The sequence below is a fragment of the Trichomonas vaginalis genome, chromosome V (assembly GCF_026262505.1).
Source record: "Trichomonas vaginalis G3 chromosome V, whole genome shotgun sequence".
In the NCBI taxonomy this organism is placed as follows: Eukaryota; Parabasalia; order Trichomonadida; family Trichomonadidae; genus Trichomonas; species Trichomonas vaginalis.
In genome coordinates, this window is record NC_067207.1 from 10,236,994 (window position 1) to 10,262,960 (window position 25,967).

General features: G+C 33.3%; 10 protein-coding genes and 2 pseudogenes across 12 annotated transcripts, besides 2 other annotated features; 9 read left to right on the plus strand and 3 right to left on the minus strand.

Moving 5' to 3' along the window:
• Positions 1 to 70: 70 nt before the first annotated feature.
• On the plus strand, positions 71 to 5,264 carry TVAGG3_0311010 (ift140/172-related cilium protein family; the record flags this gene model as incomplete). The annotated part of the gene is made up of 1 exon (XM_001307382.1): positions 71 to 5,065. One exon carries the CDS (start codon positions 71 to 73, stop codon positions 5,063 to 5,065), a length of 4,995 nt encoding a protein of 1,664 aa, XP_001307383.1.
• A 188-nt stretch (positions 5,265 to 5,452) lies between these two features.
• TVAGG3_0311020 (spectrin binding) lies at positions 5,453 to 6,779 on the plus strand (the record flags this gene model as incomplete). The annotated part of the gene is made up of 1 exon (XM_001307381.1): positions 5,453 to 6,394. The coding sequence occupies one exon, from the start codon at positions 5,453 to 5,455 to the stop codon at positions 6,392 to 6,394; it is 942 nt and encodes a 313-aa protein (XP_001307382.1).
• A 428-nt stretch (positions 6,780 to 7,207) lies between these two features.
• On the minus strand, positions 7,208 to 8,936 carry TVAGG3_0311030 (cyclin-dependent kinase inhibitor 2C-related family; the record flags this gene model as incomplete). Its single annotated transcript, XM_001307380.1, has 1 exon — positions 7,325 to 7,705. One exon carries the CDS (start codon positions 7,703 to 7,705, stop codon positions 7,325 to 7,327), a length of 381 nt encoding a protein of 126 aa, XP_001307381.1.
• Positions 8,937 to 10,806: 1,870 nt separating this feature from the next.
• On the minus strand, positions 10,807 to 15,378 carry TVAGG3_0311040 (guanylate cyclase protein; the record flags this gene model as incomplete). Its single annotated transcript, XM_001307379.1, has 1 exon — positions 10,807 to 15,378. One exon carries the CDS (start codon positions 15,376 to 15,378, stop codon positions 10,807 to 10,809), a length of 4,572 nt encoding a protein of 1,523 aa, XP_001307380.1.
• A 700-nt stretch (positions 15,379 to 16,078) lies between these two features.
• Positions 16,079 to 17,121: a mobile genetic element.
• A 602-nt stretch (positions 17,122 to 17,723) lies between these two features.
• On the plus strand, positions 17,724 to 18,542 carry TVAGG3_0311060 (phage tail repeat-like family; the record flags this gene model as incomplete). The annotated part of the gene is made up of 1 exon (XM_051229825.1): positions 17,724 to 18,542. The coding sequence occupies one exon, from the start codon at positions 17,724 to 17,726 to the stop codon at positions 18,540 to 18,542; it is 819 nt and encodes a 272-aa protein (XP_051099555.1).
• Positions 18,543 to 18,681: 139 nt separating this feature from the next.
• Positions 18,682 to 19,044, plus strand: TVAGG3_0311070 (uncharacterized protein; the record flags this gene model as incomplete). The annotated part of the gene is made up of 1 exon (XM_051229826.1): positions 18,682 to 19,044. One exon carries the CDS (start codon positions 18,682 to 18,684, stop codon positions 19,042 to 19,044), a length of 363 nt encoding a protein of 120 aa, XP_051099556.1.
• Positions 19,045 to 19,099: 55 nt separating this feature from the next.
• Positions 19,100 to 19,305, plus strand: TVAGG3_0311080 (annotated as a pseudogene). The gene has a single exon. A coding segment is annotated over exon 1 (206 nt).
• Positions 19,306 to 19,309: 4 nt separating this feature from the next.
• TVAGG3_0311090 lies at positions 19,310 to 20,157 on the minus strand (annotated as a pseudogene). Its single transcript has one exon. A coding segment is annotated over exon 1 (848 nt).
• A 594-nt stretch (positions 20,158 to 20,751) lies between these two features.
• Positions 20,752 to 25,967: part of a mobile genetic element that runs on past the window's edge.
• On the plus strand, positions 22,532 to 22,933 carry TVAGG3_0311110 (uncharacterized protein; the record flags this gene model as incomplete). Its single annotated transcript, XM_051229827.1, has 1 exon — positions 22,532 to 22,933. The coding sequence occupies one exon, from the start codon at positions 22,532 to 22,534 to the stop codon at positions 22,931 to 22,933; it is 402 nt and encodes a 133-aa protein (XP_051099557.1).
• Positions 22,953 to 23,105, plus strand: TVAGG3_0311120 (uncharacterized protein; the record flags this gene model as incomplete). Its single annotated transcript, XM_051229828.1, has 1 exon — positions 22,953 to 23,105. The coding sequence occupies one exon, from the start codon at positions 22,953 to 22,955 to the stop codon at positions 23,103 to 23,105; it is 153 nt and encodes a 50-aa protein (XP_051099558.1).
• Positions 23,125 to 23,709, plus strand: TVAGG3_0311130 (phage tail repeat-like family; the record flags this gene model as incomplete). The annotated part of the gene is made up of 1 exon (XM_051229829.1): positions 23,125 to 23,709. One exon carries the CDS (start codon positions 23,125 to 23,127, stop codon positions 23,707 to 23,709), a length of 585 nt encoding a protein of 194 aa, XP_051099559.1.
• Positions 23,755 to 25,893, plus strand: TVAGG3_0311140 (DNA/RNA polymerases family; the record flags this gene model as incomplete). The annotated part of the gene is made up of 1 exon (XM_051229830.1): positions 23,755 to 25,893. The coding sequence occupies one exon, from the start codon at positions 23,755 to 23,757 to the stop codon at positions 25,891 to 25,893; it is 2,139 nt and encodes a 712-aa protein (XP_051099560.1).

Below are 25,967 nucleotides of genomic sequence, written 5' to 3' on the forward strand. Positions count from 1 at the left end.
TTTTTTTTCATGCACGTTTTTATTTTTTTTTCTCTCGCTCTTATTTGAAAAAATATTTTTATTATAAATTATGAAGTTCGATCTACAGAATACTATTATTCAAGGATCGAACAATCCTGAGAAGCGTGTTGTATTTGTTAGATGGTCACCAGACGGTGAACGTCTTGCAATTGGCACCGCTGATCACATAGTTCAATTTTTAACGATATCTTCCAACGAAATCTCTAAAATTCCGATCAAAGCACGTGAAGAAGATGCGAAGAAGGACTTTACTGTAACCGGTTTTGACTGGGCCCCAGATAGTTCACATTTTGCTGTAGGTCAATCTGATCAGACGATTGCTGTCTACGATATTGGCCCAGCTAATGCAGTTGACTATCGTAAGAAAGTTACAATGAGAGTTGCCACAAAAGGTGCGCCTCTCTGCGTTTGCTGGCCAAATTCTTCATCCGGAGAATTCGCTTATGGCTTAGCAGATGGCTCAGTATTCCTCGCATTGACAAAACTAAAGAGAGTCGAAGAACTTTACCGCCACAACGCCTCTCCAATGAGCATGGCTTCGAATTTAAGACAAAATGCAATTGTTGTTGGACATCTTGATGGCTGCGTTTTCATGGTAAATCTCGATAACAAGAGCCGTGTAGTTGCTTTACAGTCTTCTGTTCCTCCGTTAGCCCTTGCTTGGGGTACACAAGTACTTGCAGCAGGCGCTGACCTTCAGATTGCGTTTTCGGATGCAAATGGAGGCAGTAAGAGCGTCGTAGACTTCTCAAATCAACCAGATCTTCGTTCATTTACAGCTGCTACGTTCGATCCATCAGGAACAACAGCAATGGTCGCTGCTCGTAACTCATTAATGACATTTAACTACTCTACAAGTGGCCAGAAGTGGAATCAGACAAATAATATTCAATTTGACGGAATTTATCAAGTTCCTGATATTTCTTGGAGTCCTGACGGCTCAAGGATCGCTGTTGCCTCTGTAACAGGCTCGGTATTCATTATTTCAGCTTCAATGGGATCTTTCCGCTACAAAAAATTGTTTGAATGCATAAATGTTTCTGGATCTCAAATTAAAATCATAGATTTACACACAAAGAAAGAAGTCAACTTAAGATCAGAATACAGAATCCTTACAACTAATTTCCAACAAGATCGTTACGTTATTGTCAGAACTACTCAATCTTTCCTTGTTGGCGACACAAAGAGTGGCAAGACATCTGAAATGCCTGCACCTCTTTGCGATGGACAGCCTCAAATCAACGAAAGATTCGTTTTCATCGATGATATCGCAGTTTTAGTCTGGAATACAGGCGAACTTACAGTTGTTGAGCTCGGAAAGACAAATTCACTCGCTTCTATCCCTACTCAGTATGCCAGTTCTTATTTACTCTCTTTGAGGTTCAATGCGAAGATTGGCCGCGGAAATTCGAAGATCCTTGCATACCTCGTCGATTCTAAGACCACAAGGATCATCGATGTTGAAACACAAGCCCCAATTGGAACAGTTCAGATTCAATCTAAAATTGACTGGTTGGAACTCAACGTTTCAGGCACAATGTTGCTCTTTAGAGATGCCAAGCGCTCCCTTTATCTCTACAACCTCGTAACAAAGGAATTGAACGGTTTAATTAATCTTTGTTCTTATGCTCAATGGGTTCCAGAAGCCAACGTTATTGTTGCACAGAGCAAGAAATCTCTTTACGTTTACTACTCTCCAACATCACCAGATGAGGTCAAAGTCATTGATATCGAAGGTGATGTAATGGATATTGCCCGTAGTGGGACAAAAACAACAGTAACAATCCAGAATGCTGGTTCTACCTCACAATTACCACTCGATGGCGCTTTCATTGCATTTTCTGCCGCAATGGAATCTAAAAATCTCCGCCAATCCGCACAGATCCTCATGCAAATGGAAGATTCATGCACCGCGAGATCATTATGGGACGAGTTGGCCACTGCTGCTATGGATGGCCATGATTATACAGTTGCAGAAATCGCATTTTCCAAACTTGGCGACTTATCCAAGGCCAGATTCATCCACAAGATCAACAAACTCATGGAAAAGGAAGGTCCTTCTTCATGCCAAGTCCAAGCTCACATTGCAATGTTACAATCCAACTACAAACAAGCCGAATACTGCCTTATCGAGCACGACCGGATCGAAGATGCCTTTAACATGTACAAATCCATGCAGATGTGGAACGAATTGCTCGATCTTGCAGAATTAAGATGTCCATCTCGAGCTCCAGCCTTAAGAGATGAATATTTCAAGCATCTCATGAGCACAGGACAATATCAGACCACTGCCAGAATGAAAGCAGCCAAAGGACAAGTTAATGAAGCTGTTGATCTCTGTTTGCAAGGCAACAAACCACAATTGGCCGCCGAAATCCTTCTCCAACACGAAGACAAGGCCAATCCACAATTATTATCCCATGTTGCCGAAGCACTTTCCGGAAAAAGAGACGATATCGCCGGCCAAATCTACGAAAAGCTCGGAAACACGAAACAAGCATTGGAAAGTTACAGGAAAGGCCATGCTTATTTCAACGCCCTCGAGCTTGCCAAATCGGCTGAACCAGAGTTAGTTGTTCCAATACAACACGAATGGGCGGATTATTTAGTCCAAACTGGTCAAAACGAAGCAGCAATTGTTCATTACGCCGATGCAGGAGATTACGGACAGGCATTGAACTGCGCAATCAGAGCACAACAATGGAACCAAGCTGCAGACATTTTGAAGTCAGTTTCATCATCCCCTGAACACAAGAACGACTTGAGACTTATGTTCTTGAGAGTTGCCCGTCATTTCGCATCTCAAAACGATGTGAACACTGCGGAAGACTTGTTTCTTTCTGTCGATGCCCACAAAGATCTGATAGAAATGTATTTGATGAATGGAAAAGTCAAAGACGCACAGAGACACGCGAAGAGATTCATGAAATCAGACGAAGCTGACAAACTCTTCATTGCAACAGCGAAGAAACTCGACAAGAAGCCACAAACAATGAAGACAGCCGAAGAAATCTATTTGGCAATCAACCAGCCACAACTTGCAATCGAAATGTACACAGCTGCTGGAGATAATGACTCAGTATTAAGATTGTCACAGAAATACGGAGGAAACAAACAGCAATTGGAAGATTTGGCAGCGAAAGCAGAAAGAGAAGGAGACCTTGCAAGTGCGGAATCATTCTACATCAGAGCTGATAAACCAGAAAAAGCACTGTTCATGTACCAACAAGAGAAGAAATGGCAAGACGCGATGAGAGTGGCCAAAAACTATGGAAAACCAGGACAGAACCAAGAACTACAAATCGCTATACATTGGGCAAGAGATATCGGTGGAGCTGCTGGTGTTCAGAAGCTTGTTTCTCTTGGAAAAGTCGAAGAAGCTTTGTTATTCTGTTGTGAAAACACAATGATTGATTTTGGACAAACAATCATGGATAACTGCAAGACAATTTCCAAACAAGTTTTGAACGAAGCGCACTTAAAGATTGGTTTATATCTCGAGTCTAAGAACAAATTCTCTGAAGCAGAACAGCACTACATCATGGCAGATGCTCCACAAGAAGCATATGAAATGTACACACATAATAAGATGAATAATGATGCAACAAGAATTGCACAGAAATACGGTGTTGGATCTACAACAAACACAGAGAATTTCACATCGAAGAAAGACAGTTCTTCACTTACAGGATTAAAGAAAGGTCTTGCATTGGAGAACCAAAGAGATTTCGATGGTGCAATCGATGTTTACTTGAATATCTCAGTCCAAGATTGTGGAAGCGAAGGAAGATACGACCAAGTTTTAGATCGCGCAGTGAAATTAGCAGCATCATTCTCACAACAGCGATTGAAAGAAGTTGTTACACAGGTTGCACGACTTTTACTTTCACTTGGTCGATCAGCATCATTAGGCAAGATCCTTGAAGGAATCGAAGCATACACAGATGCTGTTGAGATCTACAAAGACGCGGAGATGTGGGAAGATGCTAAACGCATCTCTGGATATCTTGATCCACCAGAACAAGAACAGTTCAAGCGTGATTACCAGCAGTGGCTTGCATCTAAAGGGAACGAGAGCAAACTTATTGAAACAGGAAATGTCGACCAAGCTTTAGAGATGATTGCATCTCGCGGTGACTGGGATAAATGTCTACAAGAAGCACAGAACCAAGGTCCACAATATCTTGAAAAGTACACTATGAAATACGCTCAAGTTTTAGTTGATAACCAAGATTTCGACAAAGCTATTTCAATTTTAGCTAAATACTCACCAAGTACAAACACATCATCTATTCCTGCATACATCAGTCTTTGCCAGGCAACTGTTTATGGTGTTCATAACTACGACAACCTTCCAAAGACATTCTTTGATTTGAGAACTATGATGTTTAAGATTGTTCGTAGCTCATCTAATGCAGACAATAAGTTGATCAACATGACACGTGCCGTTCATTTACTTTGCATGCGTAACACATTGATGCAGTTAGGAATGAGTGATTTAGCATCCAAAGCAAGTGTCTCTATATTGAGATATTCCGATATTGTTCCTGCCGATTATTTGTTCTATAAAGCCGGAGAATCTATGGAGAAAGAGAATAATCTCGATGCCGCATTAGTTTTCTATAACAGATTCATCGATATTGCCGATGCTTTGTCATCTGGCCAAAACAACATTGACCAGACAGCATTCACACAAACAGACATTCCTAAGAATTTGTGCTTGAGGAAAGAATTGTCCGTTTCACAGGATATCGCAGACCGAATCAGCCAATGGGCATTGGACCAGACAGTCAATGGTAAGGTTGACGGCAAAGTTCCAATGGATACATGCCCTAAGTGTCACAGACAGATGTATGCTGCTGGTTTAGTTTGCAACAGCTGCAGATCATCATTTGATTTCTGCCACATCACCGGATATCCAGTCATCAACTCCGCACAGTGCACTGCATGTGGTGCCACAGTCAACAGATCAGATTGGGATAGATACATCTCGAAGACTGGAAGATGTCCATGCTGCAACTCTCCACAAACAGCCGGTAACTAAACATATTCTATATATATTTTAAATAATATTATTATTTTTCTATAAAGTTGCACTTCCATTATTGACAAAGCGAAATAATGAAAGATTAATTGCCATTCGTCAGATTTATTTTCAGAATTCCAGAAATAATTTTAATTGAAATACTTTCTGATGAATATTCGAACAAAAAACGACCATAAAAGGAGAATTTCACTTAATAAAACTACTGAAATACATTAAGTTAAACTTATTTTATCTCGAAAAGTATAGTATTTGGTTCTTTTAGGGCATTATTATTTTTCTCACCATAAGGTATTCAACAAAAACATACTGTGGTGTTCCATTTTTCTTATTGAGATATTATGACTAGCACCGATAGATTGAGGAAAAAAAAGTTGGATTTTTTTTATGGTGCAAATTTCGAAATTTTGCAAAGAGTTAGAGCGTGCACATGTTATTACTAAATGTGGTACATTCTGTAACAGTATTAATGATCGAATAATCAATACAAAGAAGTCATCAGCGATTTGTTTTTCAGAATTAATCAAAGAAAAGTATTTTATTGATAAATCAATCACATCATTGAATACATATTTATATATAATATGTCAAGATTCAATTGATATCCTTTCAAACTTTATTGAAACAGGTAAACTTGAATTTGAAGCAGATGAGCCTCATTATCATGATATAGTCGAAATCGGCAAACATTTTGGAAATCAACTACTCATACAAATATATGCTAAACATGTTAAATCAGACAAATCTCTCACAAATGAAAACGTTTTTAAGAAGTACGAAATTTCTGCTTACGAAAACGATTCTACGACAATAAATGAATGCATTGAGTACATATCATCACATTTCTACAGTCTGAAAGATGATGATATCATTACAAATTTTGTCAAAAATGGATTTGAATTTTGTGAAAAAATTTTGAATTCAAAAGAATTGAAAATCGAAAATGAAGACAAACTAAGTTTGTTACTTTTAGATACTTGCAGAAGAGACAGTACATTATTTGATTTATTTGGATATGTTAATTTACAATTTTGTTCTTCAGAAGTTTATGACGAGATTTATAATTTTTCAGTTGAAAACTCTTATGAATCAAGTCTTTTAACTATTTATAATGAAACATTGAAACATTATCATTCAAAATCAATAAATAAATTTGAAATTTCAAATCAAACTATTACATCTTTCGAAAAACATTTGATTCAAAATCAATTTCAAATCTCAAATCATAGTTTTAGTGTTGGTATACCAAAATTTGTAGAAAAAGTTTCAAAAGAAATTCAAATGCCAATAACTGCTTCACTATTTGTAGTGGAAATTTATCCGATATAAATTCATATTTAGATGATGCTCATTTCGTTACAGATGATAAACCTAATTCATGGGTAAAAGCTGATCTAAATAGATATAAATTAAAGCCAAAATCATATATTCTACGATCAAAATGCATTGAAAATTCTAATTTATTGAGAAGTTGGAAGCTAGAAGGTACCAAAGAAGATGGAACATCTATTGTATTAGATAATCAATACTATGAATTTCAAAAAAGAGAAATCAAGGAATTTCCACTTCAAACTAATGATTATTTTGTGGCTTTCAAAATAACACAAACAGGAAAGAGTTCAAAGAATTATGACTATTTCAATATTACTGTTTTTGACTTCAAAGGAGAATTAATAAAAATTTAACCATTTTTTTTCATGCAATAATTAAAAAGCAAATCCTATACTATTTAAAAACAACTATGACATAGTATTTTAAATCTAATTCCATTTTCAAATTCGGTAATTGTTTATGGATAAGAAAACAAAAAAGTTAATATTAGAAAAACGATCAAAATCATTAAACTCTGACTTACTAGCAAACATATTATCCATCGTTCTAACCTTCTAATAAAAAATCAGACAATGTATTAGACTGAGATATTCAATACTTGAGTAACATTATATTTCATTTGATTTTCATGAATTAATCAAACAATTTTTGTTTAAATTATTTAAAACTAATACAAATAAAAAAAGGATATATAATAATAGCATAATACATCTTTAGATTTCTTTAATAACAGTTACTTCAATCAGAATCGACAACATAAACTGTTTTCTATTATGAAAATTTGAGCATTCAAATTGTTACTGGTATAATTCTGATAATTACATAGCAATAAATAAATTCAATAAAATATTTTAAGTATCAAGATTAACAAATGATAAATTACATTGCTTAAGTGCTTGTGCTATAAGCATCCATGGGCGTATCCTCTCAATTATATTGAAGTGCACCATGTGAAAGTAGTATTTCAATAATTTTTGTGTCATTTATTTCAATAGCTTTAGAAAGTGCTGTTTCGCCGTTTTTATCTTTTATATTTAAATTTGCCCCATGTGAAATAAGAAATTCGACCGATTCTCTTCTATGGGATGATACTTTTTCAAAAAGAAGAGTTCTTCCCTCATTATCCATTGTATTAATATCCGCACCACTTGAAAGAAGAATCTCTAATGATTGCTGACCATAGCTTGTATTTGCATAATTAAGAGGAGCTTTTCCTTTATGATCTTTAGCATTAACATCTGCACCATAAGCAATTAATAACTTTAATAATGCAGGATGGGAATCTTTTGCTGCAAAATGTATTGGCATTTTATTTTTAATATCCTTTGAATTGATATCTGCGCCATTTAGAATCAGAAATTCACTGATTTCTGTTTTCTTATAATAACATGCAAGATGCAGTGGGGTTCTTCCATCTTCATCCTTTGCATTGATATCTGCGCCAAGTGATATAAGAAGATCAATGATTTGTTGGGCCTTATTAACTACAGCAAGATGCAGTGAGGTTCTTCCCTCTTCATCTTTTGCATTGATATCTGCGCCACGTGAAATTAGAAATTTTGCACTTTCCGTACAATTATTTATTGAGGCAAGATGAAGTGGTGTTAAAAATGATAAATCTTCAACGCCAATATCAATTATATTTGGATTAGATGAGTCTAAAATGTATTTACAAATATCAATATTATTATAATAAGATGCAAAATGCAGCACACCATGGAATTATAGAGTTTTTGTCTTTATTAAAAATATGAAACATTGCTTTCAAGTTGTATGATTCAATGATTAAATCATCCTGAATATCCTCTAGTTCAAAGAGATCTCTTTCGAAAATATAATCGAGAAATTTGTCATTATGTGATTCAATAATGAATTGTAAACACATTTCATCTATTTCATAATGCTTCATGCATTCATTGATAATATCAATGTTTCCGCCAATAAATGAACAATGAAAGCACCCTTCAGTAATCTCAAAGTCCAAGCATTTGTAAATGAAAAAGAAGATGTTAACGGAACCGAAATATGCGCATGCCTCCATTGGAGAAATATCAGCAAAACCAGGAACAAAGAAAAAGTAATCACGAAGAGAGTTTGTAGATATATATTCTTTGAATTTATCTATTTGATCATTCATAATTATGACATCAAGACTGTTTTCATCCTCAAATAAGTCAAAGGGATCACCGAAATATATAATATTAGAAAATGAATCTAAAAACACTCTCAGGATATTGTTATCTCTAACTTCGTTTATTATTTTTTTCAAGCTAAATTTATTGATTGAATATTCCTCGACCATTGTGTTTAGAAATGTAATATAGAAATCAATAGATTGAACATTATATCTGATTGCAGTAACTAAATTTAAAGCCAAACTTTCAATAGGCATCTTGTACTTGTCAATTAAAACTTTTGTGAATTCCTTATAGTCCGATTCGGATGACTCATGCTGTTTTAGGTGAAATAGTTTATGATAAGTTTCAATGAATTCACTGTATTTCTCTATGAACTTACAATCCATTGAAAAAGATAAAAACCTATTAAAATATAAACGGGCAGTGATCGAAACCTCAAAATAAAATGTCACTACGTTTATGTCTATGATAAGAATATATCATATCCTTATCTATGAACTCAATTTCTTTTAATTGAAATTCAATTATCAACATTTCGATACAAACTTTATTTTAAACAGCTTTTGGATTAATGTAAAGAATTACAGTTTATGAGATTTAAGCTCAAAGACTCAAAAATAAAAAAATTAAATTTTATTAAGATGTGTCTTGCGAATAATACACTACTATTTTCTGCATAACTAAGGATGTCAATTCGGAAAATTATTTTCATTTTAGGAGAATATAATTTTCCTTTTGGAAAATTTAAAAAGTGAGATGCGCAGGATTCGAACTTTTTTAAAAGTTGATTTAAATATATTCTAGTGTGGATTCTAAGGATAATATCATATTTAAAATAAGAATAGACGAGTTTAGGTTGTATAATTTTTTTCGATAAATTTGAGAGCATGTACGTTTAGGGCATCAAAAGTGTCAATTCGCTCAGCGAAAGCTGAGCTAGCTTCGTTCTCGAAAAAATAGGGAAGGAGTGAAAGAGAGTGATACAGATGTTGACACATTCATATCATTTCAACAAATTTTGATCAAATTGAAATTCAATGAAATTCAATTCACTTCATATCCTTCAGTCAGTACATTGACATCCGTCTACATCACAATGATAACTCGTGCATCAATAGTTCTACAACTAACTCAGAAAAAACAAGATTTTTACTTCCAGCTTACAGCTTTTAAAAAGTTTCGATGATAAAAATCACTCTACTCTTGTTTATCGATATGTTGTGATAGTAGGTAAACGTATTCTTATTGATATTAATAAAAATATTTTTACGAAAATCTGAACCAATTACAGAGTTATTCATAAAGTTTATGATAACTGTAATTACTTCATCTTTGTTTAATATTTGAATAAACAATTTAATTTAATTTGCATAATTTTTTTAGTTGAAAGACAGGAAACTTAGTTGAGTTTGTATTTTTTTATCGTTCAATTCATTGTATCAGTGAGTGATCCAGATATTTAAGATATTTACAAAAAATTTATTAATTTGATTAACAAATTTTAATCAAAATAGCAAAAATCTATTTGATAGCTGTAAGCAAACAATAATTTTTATTTCAAGCAAAATCAATTATTTTCATCTAAACGTATAAAATTGTCAATTTTATGAGAATAAATTTAAAATCTCATGAAATATAAAGGAGAGTAATATTTTTCAATTTCTTTTTTCTTTGTCTCAAATATTTTCTGTTGGGAATTTTCTTGTTATCAAAAAATAATTTTAATATTTGTTTATTTCATTACATACAATAAAATTTTAAAAACTCTATTTGTTCACAAGAAAATTTTTTTCCCTTCATATGAAGAAACATTTTGTTCTCCATTTGATGCTGAGTCTAAATCTCGATTTTTGATTTTTCTTCTTTCCAAATTTCTTTTTTCCAAATTAGAAGTTTAATTCAAATTTTCAATAGTTTATATATTTTCTCAAACCGTCTTAGATTTTCTCACTTTTTAGGGATTTTCTCTCAAAATATACAAAAATAGTAATATCAATACATGTGTCTAATATACTTTAAAACCATCGTGATAAAATTCAAAAACGAAGAGTTCTTCTCTCCAAATTTTTTTCAAAATCAAAAAAATGAGATAAAAAAGCACGTTTGGAAAATTCATTTTTAGCATTTTAGGAATTTTCTCACTTTTCTTCCAAATTGACATCCTTAGCATAACTTGTCAATATTTTCAAAATAGTGTATTAGAAAATAGGATAGTAAAAATAAAAATTAAAAACAAATTTAAATAAAATACAAAAATAATAATGAAGTACATTATACCTGTTTCTGGAACATAAGTTCGGATTGTATTGGAGATAATTGAGAAACCAATCGAATTTGAGATCCTGCAATTGACAATGGATTTCCATCAAGTTGAGAGTTCTGTGCCATTAGTGTTTGAAGAGGATTCATCAAATATGTGTTAGTTTTTCCTTTTCCTTTCAAATAAACTTCTCCTCTTGGTTTAATATCAAAATTCAAATTAGAAACCATGTCATAAGTACCTTGTGACATATGTATGCAATTTGGAGGCGAAGTACTTTGAAGACGGGAAGCAACGTTAATGGGATCTCCAATGATATCGAAAACTGGTTTCTCTTTTCCTAAAACACATCCAAGAATTGGTCCGCCACTATTTACACCAATTCTTACACTCAAATTGCAATCAAGTTTGATATTTATTTCATCCAACTCTCTGACGAATTCGTTTGCAAACAAAATCATTTGTTCGGCGTGTTCGTTGCTGTCATCAAACAAACCAGATGCGCACATATAGATATCACCAATAACTTTGATCTTCGTCAGCAAATTGAATTTAGATGAAATAGTATCAATAGTTCCAAAGAAATAACTTAAGTTATACATAATCTCTTGTGGACTCAAATGTGATGAATATTCACTGAATTTAACAATGTCAATGAAACAAATTGTTGACGAATTAACAGTGAATGTGATATCTGTTTCATCTCTGTTGAGTCTGATAACAATATCTCTTGGTAATATCTGGTAAAGCAATTTCTCTGAAGTTGCTTTAGCTTTTTCTGCTTCTTCTTGTTGTTTTGCAAGTTGTGATTGATCATGCAAAATAAAAACAAATGATTTCAATTCATCATTATTGTTTTTAATTCCTAACAATGTTAATTTGCATGGAACTAATTGATTCGTGTCTGTCAACACTGCTACATCTTCAACAAAAACATTTGATGAACTCCTGTTGTTTCTCATGTTATCTACTTGTGTAACAATTTTTTCTTCATCAGCTTGGACTAAAAATGAAGTTGCATTCTGTCCTAATAATTGGTCCAATGAATAGCCAAGAATAGATGTTGCTGATGTATTAACAATATCAATAACACCATAAACATTTGTACACAAAACAACATCATCAAAATTATGGATAATTGAACCGGAAACAGTTTTCTGGATCTCATTTGTATTTGTTGTTTGTTTCATCATAAACTTCTGAATGAATAATTTGTTGTTGATCAAATGGAGAGGATTAATTCTCTTCAAAATAGAAATTGCGCCTTCATATGTCAATTTCATTATATTGTAATAAACAACAATAACAATTGCATATAAAATAACTAAAATGAAACAAGGAATCAACAAATAAGCCAAATCTGCAGACATATCATTATATTCTATATGAGATAATTCTTTGAGTCTATCAGTGACTTTCATTAATTTCTTTGATAAATGATGACTCAATAAATGAACATTTGTTGAATAAGCATCATTTGACAAAGTTGGAGAAATGTATAATTCTTCAACAATTGTTTTAATGTTATCAAGTAATATTTTCAGTTGTGAATTAATCGATCCATGCATGTATATCTCATGCAGTTCTAAATTATCTGAGTTAATCGATTCATCTTGAAAATTCTCTTTATCTAAAATTTCATCGAAACCTGAACAAGGAGAAACATCATCAGTTCCTAATAATAACTTCTCATTAGATGACTTTAAGTTCATTGCCAATACATAGATCATTTCTGCGGCTTGTTCTTTTGTTGAAATACGAGTTAATCCTGGATTATCATGTAAAGTTAATCCGAATGTCAAAGTATTCATAACTTCAGCAGTTAAAGACAATCTTAATGTTGCTAATTGATCCCATCTATTTAGATCAATTACGTGATTAATAGAATTAATAATAATCATACACATTAAAACAGCTAAAACAACAATAATCAAAGAAATAAATAATATAACAAAAATATAACAAACACTTATAAAACTTTGATGATGATTTTCTGTTTGTTTCAAATTTTCATTATCATCTGAATAATAAATCATTTCTTTTGCATCTTGTCTTGTTTTTGTATCCAATGAAAACAAGATTTCTGTTATTTCATTTACTGATTTCTTGATCAATAAATGAAGAGTTAAAATAGGAAGGAAAAAAATCAATGCAATGATTATTGGAATAACTATTCCTATTGTTGAAAACTTATCTTTTACTGCACTTCCTTGATCAATTTGGAAATTGCAGAAGTCAGTGAATACCTCAGGAATGTATGTGTAAAACATCTTCAAGTTAGATAACAATTCACAAAATTGATGATAAGAATACATGTCAGAAATATTTGAATTAATTTTTGTGATGATAAATGATTGATGTGCGAAAAATACAGTAACCATTGTAGTGATTGTTTCATTGACATAATAAACAGGATATCCACCATAACAAGTATACAACATAAACTTGTTTGTTAACAAATGAGATGCGATGTTGAAAACATTCATTCCTTGATTAGCCATTGATGCAATGTCATTAATTAAATTGGTGAATTCATTCATCGCGTTATGTAAATTTGGAAAACTTTGAACTAAATAATCTTTTTCTGATTCAAATATAACATCTTCTGATTCACATTCACGATCTAATGCTTTTATAATTGAACTGTATCTTCCGAAATTATTTCTATCATTGCACATCCTCAAAATGATCTGCATATCATTGATAGCGATGTAAAACCTTGTTTTAGACATCGCATCCAATAAATTCATTGATTCTGTGGCTGCAATCATTTGAGATCTCGCGTAAAAGAAAATAAACAAAACAAGAATAGAAACAATAATAAGAATAACAATTGCAAGAGGAATTATACACTTTAAAGACTTAGGATACTTGTTAACAAGAGCACGATGAAGAGCTATTCTTTGTTTTGCTAAATGGAAAGATTTCTTTCCGATTGATTCTTGTAATGAATCATCGATTTCGGATGAATTTTGGCTGTGTGCAATGTTCGAACTGGAAGAAGAGCCAAAGTTAGCACTAGAAGAATTCCTGCTGCGACTGAGATTCATCCTTTTCCGAATGACACGTCCTTTGAGATCAAGAATGTCGTTTGTGAGGTATTTCGGAAATAATTTTACTAATGAGCGGAAAGAAAAGTCAACAGAGTAACTTCTACCCATTTCAATCATATTCTCTCTGTATTTGATCTTAATTCCTTCGATATAATCCGTTTTACACTCAATTAAAAATCTGCAATACTCTTCACAGAATTTTGAACTGTTCGGATATGTCGTTAGTGCTTCTTTCCAGATGGCATCAGTTCTTTTGGTCTTAATCGACAGATATTCAAAGTAGGAAAATTTAATTTTTCTATTTGAGTCCAAAACTTCCTTAATTTCAGCTTCCAACTGTCTGGAAAGTGATTTCATCTCTGCCAACTTGAAGTTTGAATCAGCAGAAGCAGAAAATTGCCTCAAAGTTTTGACTTTATAAATTTCAAAAATCAAAAATCTCTGATCATAAGGTAAACCCTTCTTTGACGTCAATGCCATAGTCAATCTGTTCAAAAGCCTTGTCTCTTCTGGGAAAAAGTTTACGATTTGTATCAAAAAAGGAAGAAATTCATCGGAAATCTTCGAAGAAAACAGATATTCTATCAATGAAAAGTCATATAGCATCGGACAAGCATGAGTAATGCCAACAGTTAAGTACATTGTCGCATGGCCAACAGATTTTGCAATTTTCAAAGAGTCATAATAATCTTTTCTGTTTTCTCTTACGCTGTCGGTTTCATCACTAAGCTCTTTAATTATCTTTTTCTCGCGAATTGAAAAGAAAATTATTCCGATTATCGGATTTATCAAGAAAAAGACTACTGCAATGATGAATGGAACGTTATGATTGATGTTATTAGCAAAATGTACTATAAACGTGACAATATCCAATAAAACAGCAGTTAATGTTATTGAAAACATCAAAGCATTGGAAATATCAACAATAAACCCGATTTTGAATGTTAGCGATACAAAATAGAGGAAAAATCCGAAGTGTGGCCATATAACAAGCAGATATGCCCAGTCTGCGAAATATTGGAAAATATACGTGAGGATTATGCATATGGAATTAACTACAATGACTTCCCAATTGATTGATGGATCGAAATTCAGAAATGGAACATTCGTTAAGGCAACATTTTTCGAATATAATTTCATAGAGAGTGTATGATATGAAATTTCATAAATTATGTTGAAAACAGCAACAATGGTAGATATTACGAGATAAACATCTGTTTCGTGAAGTGTTATTTTGTTAAAATTTTCCCCAATTGTCATCGAAGAAGATAAAATTCCCAAGGAGCCAAGTAAATCATATCCTTGTATCGGACTTAATAAAAATCGTATAAATCTACGATGAAGTTTGTAATATAACAATTGAAGGACAATCAATGAAATTGAAATCATGCAAAGAGCAAAGAAAATCATTTCTTTAATAAAAGCTTCTTTTGTATCATATGGTTTCTTTATAAATAATAGAATTATATCTGCCCATTTCTGTATTTTGTCGACATTTGCGTTATTGTGTGTTGTCCAAAACGAAGACATTGGCCACAATGATAAATATATCGTCTGTAATCCCCCAAAACCTGCAGCAATATAGTATAGAATAGAAGGAATCGAATTGCTTTGAAATGCGTTGTAAAAAAGAGGGAAAAGAACATCGAAATGGCTGTATTTACCTTGAATAAGAAGATTTTTTGTTTCCAAATCCCTTTCCAATGATGTGCTCGGATGAATAGATGAAGAGGGATTCAGCATTGTTAATTCACAATTAATTTAACAGTAATTTTTGTTGAAAATTGAATTGTTCATATTTGATACAGAATATAATGAATAGCAATATTATTATATAATTAGATTGAGGAGCTCTGAATTCAAATAACAGACTTTTTATTTATTTGGCTAATATTGCTCTGGAAGCATAATACTAAAGATAGAATAGTTAGGGTTAAACGTTTGTAATTCAAAGAAACCGAAAAACATTTTACTATCAAATTTTTGATTGTAGAACAATTAATATTGATATTAGTAGATGACTTGAATTTGATAATAATTGTTAAATTTCATTTTGAATGGAAAAATTAAAGATCCGTTAATTATATTTAGTAGATCTATATATTGATTTACAACTTTTTACATTTTATCAGAAAATGAAAATTTGAATTTGTTTGAATTAATCCGAAATCAGAAAAAATAATTTAAGATTATGCATGAATATCACCATAATACATTCTAATTTCCTTAAGGGTGCACCCGTTTGTACGTTTATTTGAGAGGAGGAGGATTACCCTCTCAATTTTGAGGGATTCGATAAGTTAATTTTCTCGATGAATATGCAATAAAATTTGATTTTTACCTTATCAATATACTTCATATAATATACACATGTTCATGTAAAAACTTTTTTCCAAAATCCTCAGGAATTAAGGGATTTTTGAATTTTAAGAATTTTTTTCGAATTTTTTCGAAAAAAAAATATTTTCAGAACAGCCTTAACGGCTAAGATTTAGGAACAATGTTAAGTATCAAAAAGAAAGGAGGTCTGATATAGACAACATATATCGTTGAAGGTTGAAAAAATCTCTAATATTTGAGCCCAAAATTTCAAATTTTAATTTTTTGAAAAAAGAGGCCACCCGTATGTACGTTTATTTGAGAGGAGGAGGATTATATTTTTGAAAGAGTGAAACATTATGAATATGTTAATTATATAATAATATGTATTATTATAAAAAAGAAAAAATAAAGCACGTTAAAATTTTTCTTTCTTGATTTTTTACAAAATCTACTTAGAATTATGCAAAATATGACTAAATAATTATAAATTTCAAGTTAAATTTTAATTTTGATAAATAATTTAAATTTCAAAATATCAAGTTCAGTTCGACTATGTATGTAGTAATTCCTCAATAAAGTGCCAAAACCCTATTAAAATATATGAACATTTTCAACATTTTAATGTTTTTATTTAAAAATTTGTTGGAATATGAGCTTCAAACAATTATTATGTAAATAAAAATAATTAAATATATGTATTTATTCGTATTACAACCGTAGTAAGTCGATTCTTCCTTTCTTCTACTGAGTTTTGAATTTGATTTCGAATTGTAAAGAGATTCAAAGGGAAAATACTAGCGGATAAAAACTACCTCAATGAAAGGGTCATAATGGACTCAAGTTGTATTTTTTGATATTTTTTGCTTTTCGAGCCTAAATAGGTAGCCAAGATAATGCCTAAAAAATAAGGTTCTAAATTCTGAAGTTTACATGATCCTCTCGTGTGCACCCTTAACGAATTGAAAACATATACAACATTGAAATATTAGGCTTCGTTTTAAGACTGTAGAGTATAGATCTTCCAAAATACACCATTGTGGTATTCTAATTCTTGACTCGGAATCAAAATCTTGTGTTATTGCGATTGAATCTTCATGGTATCGAATTGCAAAAAATTATTGTGCATGAAAATTCGGTTCACTTCACTTCTGACAAAAGTGACAAGTTTACATGGCAAAAATAGTTTACATGGCAAAAATATATAGGGTATTTTTTTTTAAAAGTAGTTATCTTTATATATAAAAATAAAACTTTTGATATATTTGAGTAAATGATTAAAAAAAAAGGTAGTGGGGCCTCCAGGCGCGTTGCGCCCTCTAGCCCTGAAGATGTTTAGTATAATGAAGTTTTTTTTCTCTTGGGATGGCCTTCCAGGCACTTCGTGCCCTCTAGCCCATAAAAAGTTTAGTATAAATGAAGTTTTTATTCGGAAAGCCTTCTTCTGGGTCGAAAACATTATATAATGTGTCGCTTTTCACAAATTATATATGTTTTCATGTTTTGTTACTTTTCTGTCACTTTTCAGGAAAAAACATTTTTATTATTATATATAAATGAATTTTACAAAACCTCCGTTACCGTTCTTTGGAAATAAGAGTAAATGTAAAGATATTATATTGAGAGAACTTAAGAAACTACCGAATGGTCTAACATTTGTAGATTTGTTCGGTGGAAGTTTCTATATATCCCATTTGTGCCATACAATATTCCCAGACTCAAAGATTATATGCAATGACTTCGACAACTATATGGACCGTCTCAAACATATTCCAGACACAAACAATATATTGAAAGAGTTAAAAGAAAAGATACCTATAGGTAAGATGGAACGTATACCATTAGATAAGAAAAATATTGTGAGAGAGGTTTTGAAAAAAGCAGAATATATAGACTGGGATAGTATATCTGCTAGACTATTATATAGTGGTTCTATAAGAGTTCATGACATTGAAACACTTATGTCAAAAGTTTTATATCTTAACTATACAAATGTTTTCAAAGAGGACATAGAAAAATATATTGAGGGTATAGAGTTTGTGAGATGTTATTGGACAGAGTTGTATGAAAAATATAAAGACAAGGAAAATGTTTTCTTTATAGTGGACCCGCCGTTCTATAACACATGGGATTTTCAATACCAAGTAGACTGGACTTTGAGAGGCTCTTTAGAAACTTTAGACGTTTTACATAACCATCCATGCTTTTACTTTACATCCGATAAAAGTGGTTTGGAAACCGTTATGAGATGGTTAGAGGACATACATGACTATGAGTTTATATATGACAAGATAGAATATGAGAGAGGTCCTATAAACCGGAGAAAGTGTCATAACAAAGAAATTTTATTAGTAAGTAAATGTGGTTTGAAATAGGACTACTTGTTTTAGGTTTTTTCCATTGTGTCATTTATTTATTTGACGTGGCAGAAAAGTACAGAGAATATGAAGATGAACCAATGCCTGCAAATGTTCAGTATATGTACTCGTAAGAGATATTTTTATCTAATATTAAATGGACGCACAGAACTTAGCGAATGCACAGCAACCTGGACAACCAAACACAGAGAATATTCCAAATGAAGTTAGAATACAAACTGCAATGGCAAACTATGGTCAAGTGCCAACAGATGTACAAATGCAAACTGCCATGTCAAATGACGCTGCGTTAGGTTTGCCACCATGGTATGCAAATATGAGATGGAAAGAGTTTTATATAAACCCTGAAGTGGGATATAAACAACTTTATGCAGATGACGCGAACACAGGAGTTGACCCAGAATATGTTTTCTACCAGAGGAGAAACAGAATGTATGAGCTGCAGTTAAAGAATGCTATGGAACTCAACAGGAAACGTAAGAGACTAGGCGGACATTAGATTTTTACATATAGTAAAATAGGTTTCTTCAGTAAGATAGGAAACTTCTTTCGAAATGTTGGAAGAGGTATATGGAATGGAATAAAAACCGTAGGAAGAGGAATTTGGAACGGAGTCAAAAATATTGGTAAAAGAGTAGGTCAGTTTGTTGGTATTATACCTAAAGACCCTGAACCAGAAGAACAAGCTCCTGTTATACAACAGCCTGAACCTGCACCACAGTCTAGTTGGCAACCAAATCCAACACCTCAACCGTATTAAAAAATTATATTTTTACCGTTCGATAGTAGTTGTATATGAAACTAAGTTCTAAGTAAAACGCATGGTATAATGGAATTATTCTTTTTCTTCCATCTGTAGTAAACCATACTTGAAAGTCTGAAATACTTCCACTTGGTGGTTCGTATAACTTTGTAGGTTTTTCGTAAAAGTCATTTGCCAAGCATAAGAAAGAGTTTTGGGCGCCAGAAAATGAAGCATGAACAATAATAGCATCTTGGTCGAAAACATTTTCATATGTTCCATTAGGGTTTTCGACTTCATAAAAGTCTGGGTGTACTGGATATGCTGCAGGCTGATTTAACATCCTCATAAATCTATACCATGCCAAGTTGTTATATTTTGTAGAAATATAAACGTTTTCTCCAAGGTCTTCTATTCTATTGATTTTAACAGTTGCATTTTTCCTGTCATAAATAATATCGAGATGGTACTCTCCCTCGTCAATGTTATACTGGTTTGCATATTCGATATAGATATCGTTTATTTTTCTTGAAAAGCTTGAAGAGTTGTTTCTAAGTTTACAAGCAAACTAACTTGTAAAAGTTTTCCCTGTTCAAATTTCTCATACATATGTTTTTCTTTGTTATAGTATCGAACTTCAAAACCGACCGTAAATGGGAAACCATGTATGGCTTCTGAAATGAACTTCATTCTACGAAAGCCAATAGCTTTTGTGACAGATGGGTCTCTTAGCCATCTTAATGGGTAGTCAAAACGATAGCCTTCATGCTTTACGGTCTCTGTCTCAAACTTTTGACCGACATTAGTAAAAAGTTCATCTAATGGTTTAGTTGTAGCAACTCTTGAATTTTCTTTTTCTATTGAAAGCATATTTTATCTAGAATAAAAATGTCGAAAGATATTGCTTCCATAAGAGAAATACAACACAACCGACAACTCATTGTGCAAGCTCTAAATAAGAACACAACAAACTTTTCAAACTATTCTAAGATATCTGAGTCATTGAAAGAAGGAAACTTAAAACTGACATTAAACCCAATGACAGATGAGTTTCTATTTCAAGACAAGAAGAACAATACTGTCTGTATAAATCCAACAAAAGGAACTTTAAACGAGAAACCTATAAATGAACTTCTTTTGAAAGCAGATGTTGACAACAAAGCTGACAAAGAATATGTAGACGATGCAATAGCAAAAGAAGAAGAAAGAGCTAACAATGCTTATGCAACAAAAGAACATACTCATCCTGAACTAGCAGACAAAACATATGTTGACAATAAAATGTCAAGTGAAGTGACAAGAGCTGAAAACGAATATTCTAAAAAGACTCATACACATTCTATATCTGAAATAACAGACTTAAACGTTAGCCTTGAAAAGAAAGCGGATGAGGAACTTGTGGCTAGTGCGTTAGAGAAGAAAGCAGATAAGGAATATGTTAACGAAAAAGATAATGAAATTATAGAAAGGGTTGAATGGTATCATGGATGGACATCGAAGATTTTAAAAACTAAAGCCGATACAGGATGGGTTTCAGGATGTTTAGACCTTAAAGCAGATAAAACTTATGTTAACGATGAGTTAGAGAAGAAAGCAAATAAGACTCATACACATACAAGTTTTACAACTTTTACAGCAGACGACATAATATTGAACTTTGACCTTGGTTCAAGTGCACCATTAGAAAATCCGAGTACAAGCGTAAAAGATACACTAAACAATTTAGATAACAGTTGCAGGAACATTGAAAGTCATGCCAGAAACTTTGAAGCACATGAACTACCAGCAATGTTAGATAAGAAGGCTGACAAAACAGAGCTTCAAACATTAAAGACTGAAATACTTCAAACATTATATCCTGCAGGCTCTATTTATACGTCAATGAATTCAACAAATCCAGCAACAGTTTTAGGTTTTGGTGAATGGAAGCAGATTGTAGACAAATTCTTATACTGTGCTAGATATTCAAAGACGGCAGGAGGTTCAAAGAAAATTAAAGAAGCAAACCTTCCACCGCACACTCATACAGGAACTACAAACTTTTCTGGCGACCATAGTCACTCATTAAGAGACCATCCATTATACAACTCAGAATATTATGCTGGCAATGACGTTTTATCTCCAGATTATAACCATTCAGCAAAAAAGACTTTTCGACCAACTGAACCAGGAGGAAATCATACACATACTTTCACAACAAATCCAACAGGCTTGGGTAAAGACTACATGCCACCTTACATGACAGTTTACGCATGGTATAGAATTGCTTAGTCGTCATTTTCAACTTCTTTAGCATATTCGTCAGGAGTTGTCTTATATTTGTTAGGAACTGTTTTTGAAAGTATACCACCTTGAACTTTGACAAGTTTGAAACGAGGTCTGACAATAGTCGTTTTATCTTCTGCTTGCAGTCTGTACATTTTGCCATGTTTGCCTAAAACTTCATAATATTCTCTTGTATACTTTCTTTATTTTTACGAACACGAATGTGAGTACCTGTCGGGTTCCCATTGTTGTCATAGTCAATAGTATTTTCATATGGGTCGCGTTTAGGTATTTCTATTTTTACTTTGTCACCTTTCTGAAGTTTGAAGCCCGGCATTCTTTCTTGTTTGTCTCTTTTGACTAAATTATTAAATATATAGTCTTTCTCTAAGTCAGGGTTGTTTTTCATTTCTTCGGGGGAGTGGTTTCCCAAACCTTTTTGTTTTACGGCTATTGTAAATATTTAAAACTTGTCTCATCTTTGCCATGGAGAAGTGTCTATATTTGTCGTCATATGACATTTCATTTGCTTCACCACCTTGTGGTTGGTTTAAGTCTCTTAACATTTTTATACAACCGTCAATGACACCAAGAGCAGAATGGTTTTGGTCGACAATGAAATATTGGTTTACATTTTTTGAACGCAGATAGTTTTTTACATCATCTGATTTGAAAGAACTTTCACAGTCAGATGTCAGTTTTGTTGGATGGTATTTGTCAACGAATATTGTCAAAGCAGTTTTCACATCTAAAATATTTTTGGACCATAATGGTATGGCTTCACAGTATCTTGTGTTTTGACCAACAAATATTAGCCAGTATGGTGGTCCATCTGTTCTAACTCTCGGAATGTTTTCCAAGATATCCATAAACCAAGCATTTGGTGTTGAACTAAAGATTTTTACCATGAGTGCTTTCTTTGTCGCTTTAGAAACATAGGGGTTCTTGTTTGGATTCGTCATTTTTTAACCCATAAGAAATGGGTTTATTTGGCGCATTAGCAGGAGTTGCATCCAGATTTTTGCCCGCAGTGGGAACAATAGCTAGAGGTGTATTTGGAGTTGGAAGGAAGATTTTGAGTACATTAGGTATACTTAAAGAGAAAGCACAACCTATTATACAAACTGTACAGAAAGGTTGGGATGTAGCACGAGATGCAACAAATCTTATTCCAAATCCTGAAACAAGAGGAAAAGTTCAAGGATGGATGGACAATGTAGGAAGACAAGCAGGAAACTATTATAACAAAGCAAATGACTACTATAACCAAGCAGGACACTATATGGACCAAGGTGAAAGATTCTTTAACAGAGGATATAACCATGCACAACAGTGGGTAAACAATAACCAACCGCAACCACCTCAAACGTGGGGAATGTAAAGTTTTTTACTGAGATGAAATGAACAATACAGCATTGAGACAAATGGGTTCAAGATGGATTTGTCGACTTCCAGCAGTTACACAACGTGTTTGTCAAGTTCTTCCTATACCTCAGGAAGTTTTAGACCGACTTAAAAAACCTAAACAACCAGTTGAAAACAAACCAAACTAAATTTTTTTACTGAGATGAAATGACCGAAGAAGTTGAAACGGTAGATTTGACACCACAAACAAAAAGTTCAGAACCATTGTCAAAACCTGTCAAAGAACTTACAGATGAAGAGAAAAATTCAATAATAGAAAGTGCCAGGTCTGGAAATACAAACCCTAACTACAAAGTCACTTTTCATAAAAATGGAACGGCAAGTATCTCAAAAAAGAAACAGACTCTCACAAATAAAATATTGAAGTCTGAAGGAGCTTTCGAGACAACAGATGGAAAAGTTTACTTCACTGACCAACAGTTCATTATAGAACATCTCATTGACTTAGAGTCGAAATATTCTAAACTTTACAACAAACACAAAAAGTTGAAAGGAAAACAAAAACAAATGGCATATGATATTTATGAAGATGTTGACGACACAACTGTTCCTGCAGGTGAGGTAAAGTCAGAGGAACCGAAAAGTGACGAAAAACCGATAGAAGAAGAAAAACCAAAAACTGAAGATAAACCAAAACCAAAGTTTAGTTTCCAAACTAAACCAAGTCAACCTTCATTAGCTGGTATGGGTTGGCGTCAAAGACTTATGGCAGCAGGCGGTTATGTAAAGTAAAGAAAAAAATATTTTTTTTATTTTTATAAAAATGCCCCATATAGAATGGATAGAAAGTCTGCTAGAATAAAAGCAGAGTTACAAAGATATGGTTGGAGAGTTTCGAAGAATTTTAAATATAGGAAGGGAAGACCCATAAAAGTCTATGACAAATTGTCTGGTCTTCGCTACGAAATGGATTTGGAAACAGCACGTGCAAATTATCCAAACAGACTAGAGAGGTTAGAAGAAGAACGTCTTATGGACATGCCTTTCGATGTTAGTGAACCTCAAGTTGAAGGACACGACGGCTTTGCCAGATTCTACTGGAAACATGACGAACAATTGCATCCTTTGAGAAGGAAAAAAGGAAAAGGTGAAGACACACATGCTCCCATGGAAAGAACAAGATATGCATATGAAAAGTACCGTGAAGTTAGAAGTCAAATTACATCTGGTCGAACCTTTACAGTAAACTTTGACGAAGGAAAGAACAAAGAAGGCTTCATGGGTGTACTTGCTGCCATACAAGACGGAAATAAGAAAGGACACAATCTCAGATTGACCATAACGGATTTGGATGGTCACATTTACTATGCAAATGGCAATGAACAAACAGCTGCAAAACTTCTTGACGCTTTCAAGACTACAAAGAGAGAACAAATGGTTGACTCCGACTCAGACATTTTGAATGCAATTGAAGGAATTGCAAGTGTCAAGTTCGAATGGTACCAACCTAACCCTCAAGCAGTCAGACAACATGCTGGATACTTCCCGTTCATAAATAAGTCTGACATTGACTTGACAAGGTATGGAATTTACAATTCAATTGAAACAATTGTCAATGAACCTTGTATTCTTACATGTCTCAGGAACTCTGGTCTTGTTTCAGAAGAGAAGATGAAGTATCTTGAGTCATGTGTGAAGACAAGGTACATTCTCAGAGGTCAATTGGCAAAAATTGCACCGTTGGCAAATGTCAATATCCGAGTCAACATACCTACAGCTAAAGGTTCTTCACATGACGACTATGTTGTTGAGTTCAATTTACCATGGTTGAAGATTGCAATTGTCCACAACCACTTCATGTTGAACGAAAGTCTTACAAACCCATTGTTCGGAAAAGGCAAGTGCAACATTGTCAGAGCTGTAAACATTCTTTTCGAGAAAGGTTTGTTGGAACCAATTCCAGATGACAAGCTGACAGAAACTTTTGTACCAAAAGACGAAACAAACTTTTCACTGTTAGCAAGACCAAAAGTTGTTCCAGACAAAGTTCTAGTACAAAAGAAGTACACAATTCCACAAGGAGTTGGATTGTTCGGATACCAACCTGAACCAGAAGAACTTCCAATGAGGTTGCAAGAACTTCAAGATGCTATAAACAAACTTCCATTGAGACATCCAATTGACGTCAAATTGTATTGGAGAGCATCTGAGTTAGGTCAGAAGGTTTTATATGAAACAGGTTGCTTCGACGATGTTTATGAGATAACAGGAGAAGTTTCTCAGAAGATAAGAGACTCACTTGAATTTCCACAAACTGGACCAATTGGTTGCGACAAGTTCGACTCAAACGAAAAGATATACTATGTCGACCTTAACGCTGCATACATGAGGTTTGTCCAATATATTCCGACTGGAATTCCAAACGAAGATGGTGAGTTCCCGGGAAGGAACTATACAGTTGGAAAAGTCATACAACAACTGTATGATATTAGGAAAGCTTCAAACCCCAAACTTGCAATGACACTCAAATTGCTTATGAATTCGACATGGGGATATTCCATTAAGAAACCTCAAGAGATGAAGAGTAAACATTATGAGAAGGTCGACAACTTTGTTGAAAGGTTTTCTCCTTTTGTTTTGAAGTACGAATTCACTCAAGGTCAAAGTGGCTTAGTAACCACATTAAAACCTATTGTCGAACATTGGTCTTACCCTCAGTTCGCAAAGGCAGTCCTTGACAACTACAACAAATTCTTCTCCGAAGTCAAATCGAAAGTTGTGGTTTACTATGAGAACATTGACGCACTCATGACGAACGAAGAAGGGTACAACAAACTCATTGAAATGGGAATGGTCAGTGAGAAGATGGGCTGTTTTAAGCTAGATAAGGTATTTTCTGAAGTTCATGTCCTCTCCAAGCGTAAGTATTGGGGCATACTTGAAGACGGCACAGAAATAAAACATTGCATGAAGTAAAAATTTATTTTTTAAAAAGTGACATTTTTTAATTTTATTTGAAATGTACGCTGAGTTTGTTGGAGAAGACCGTT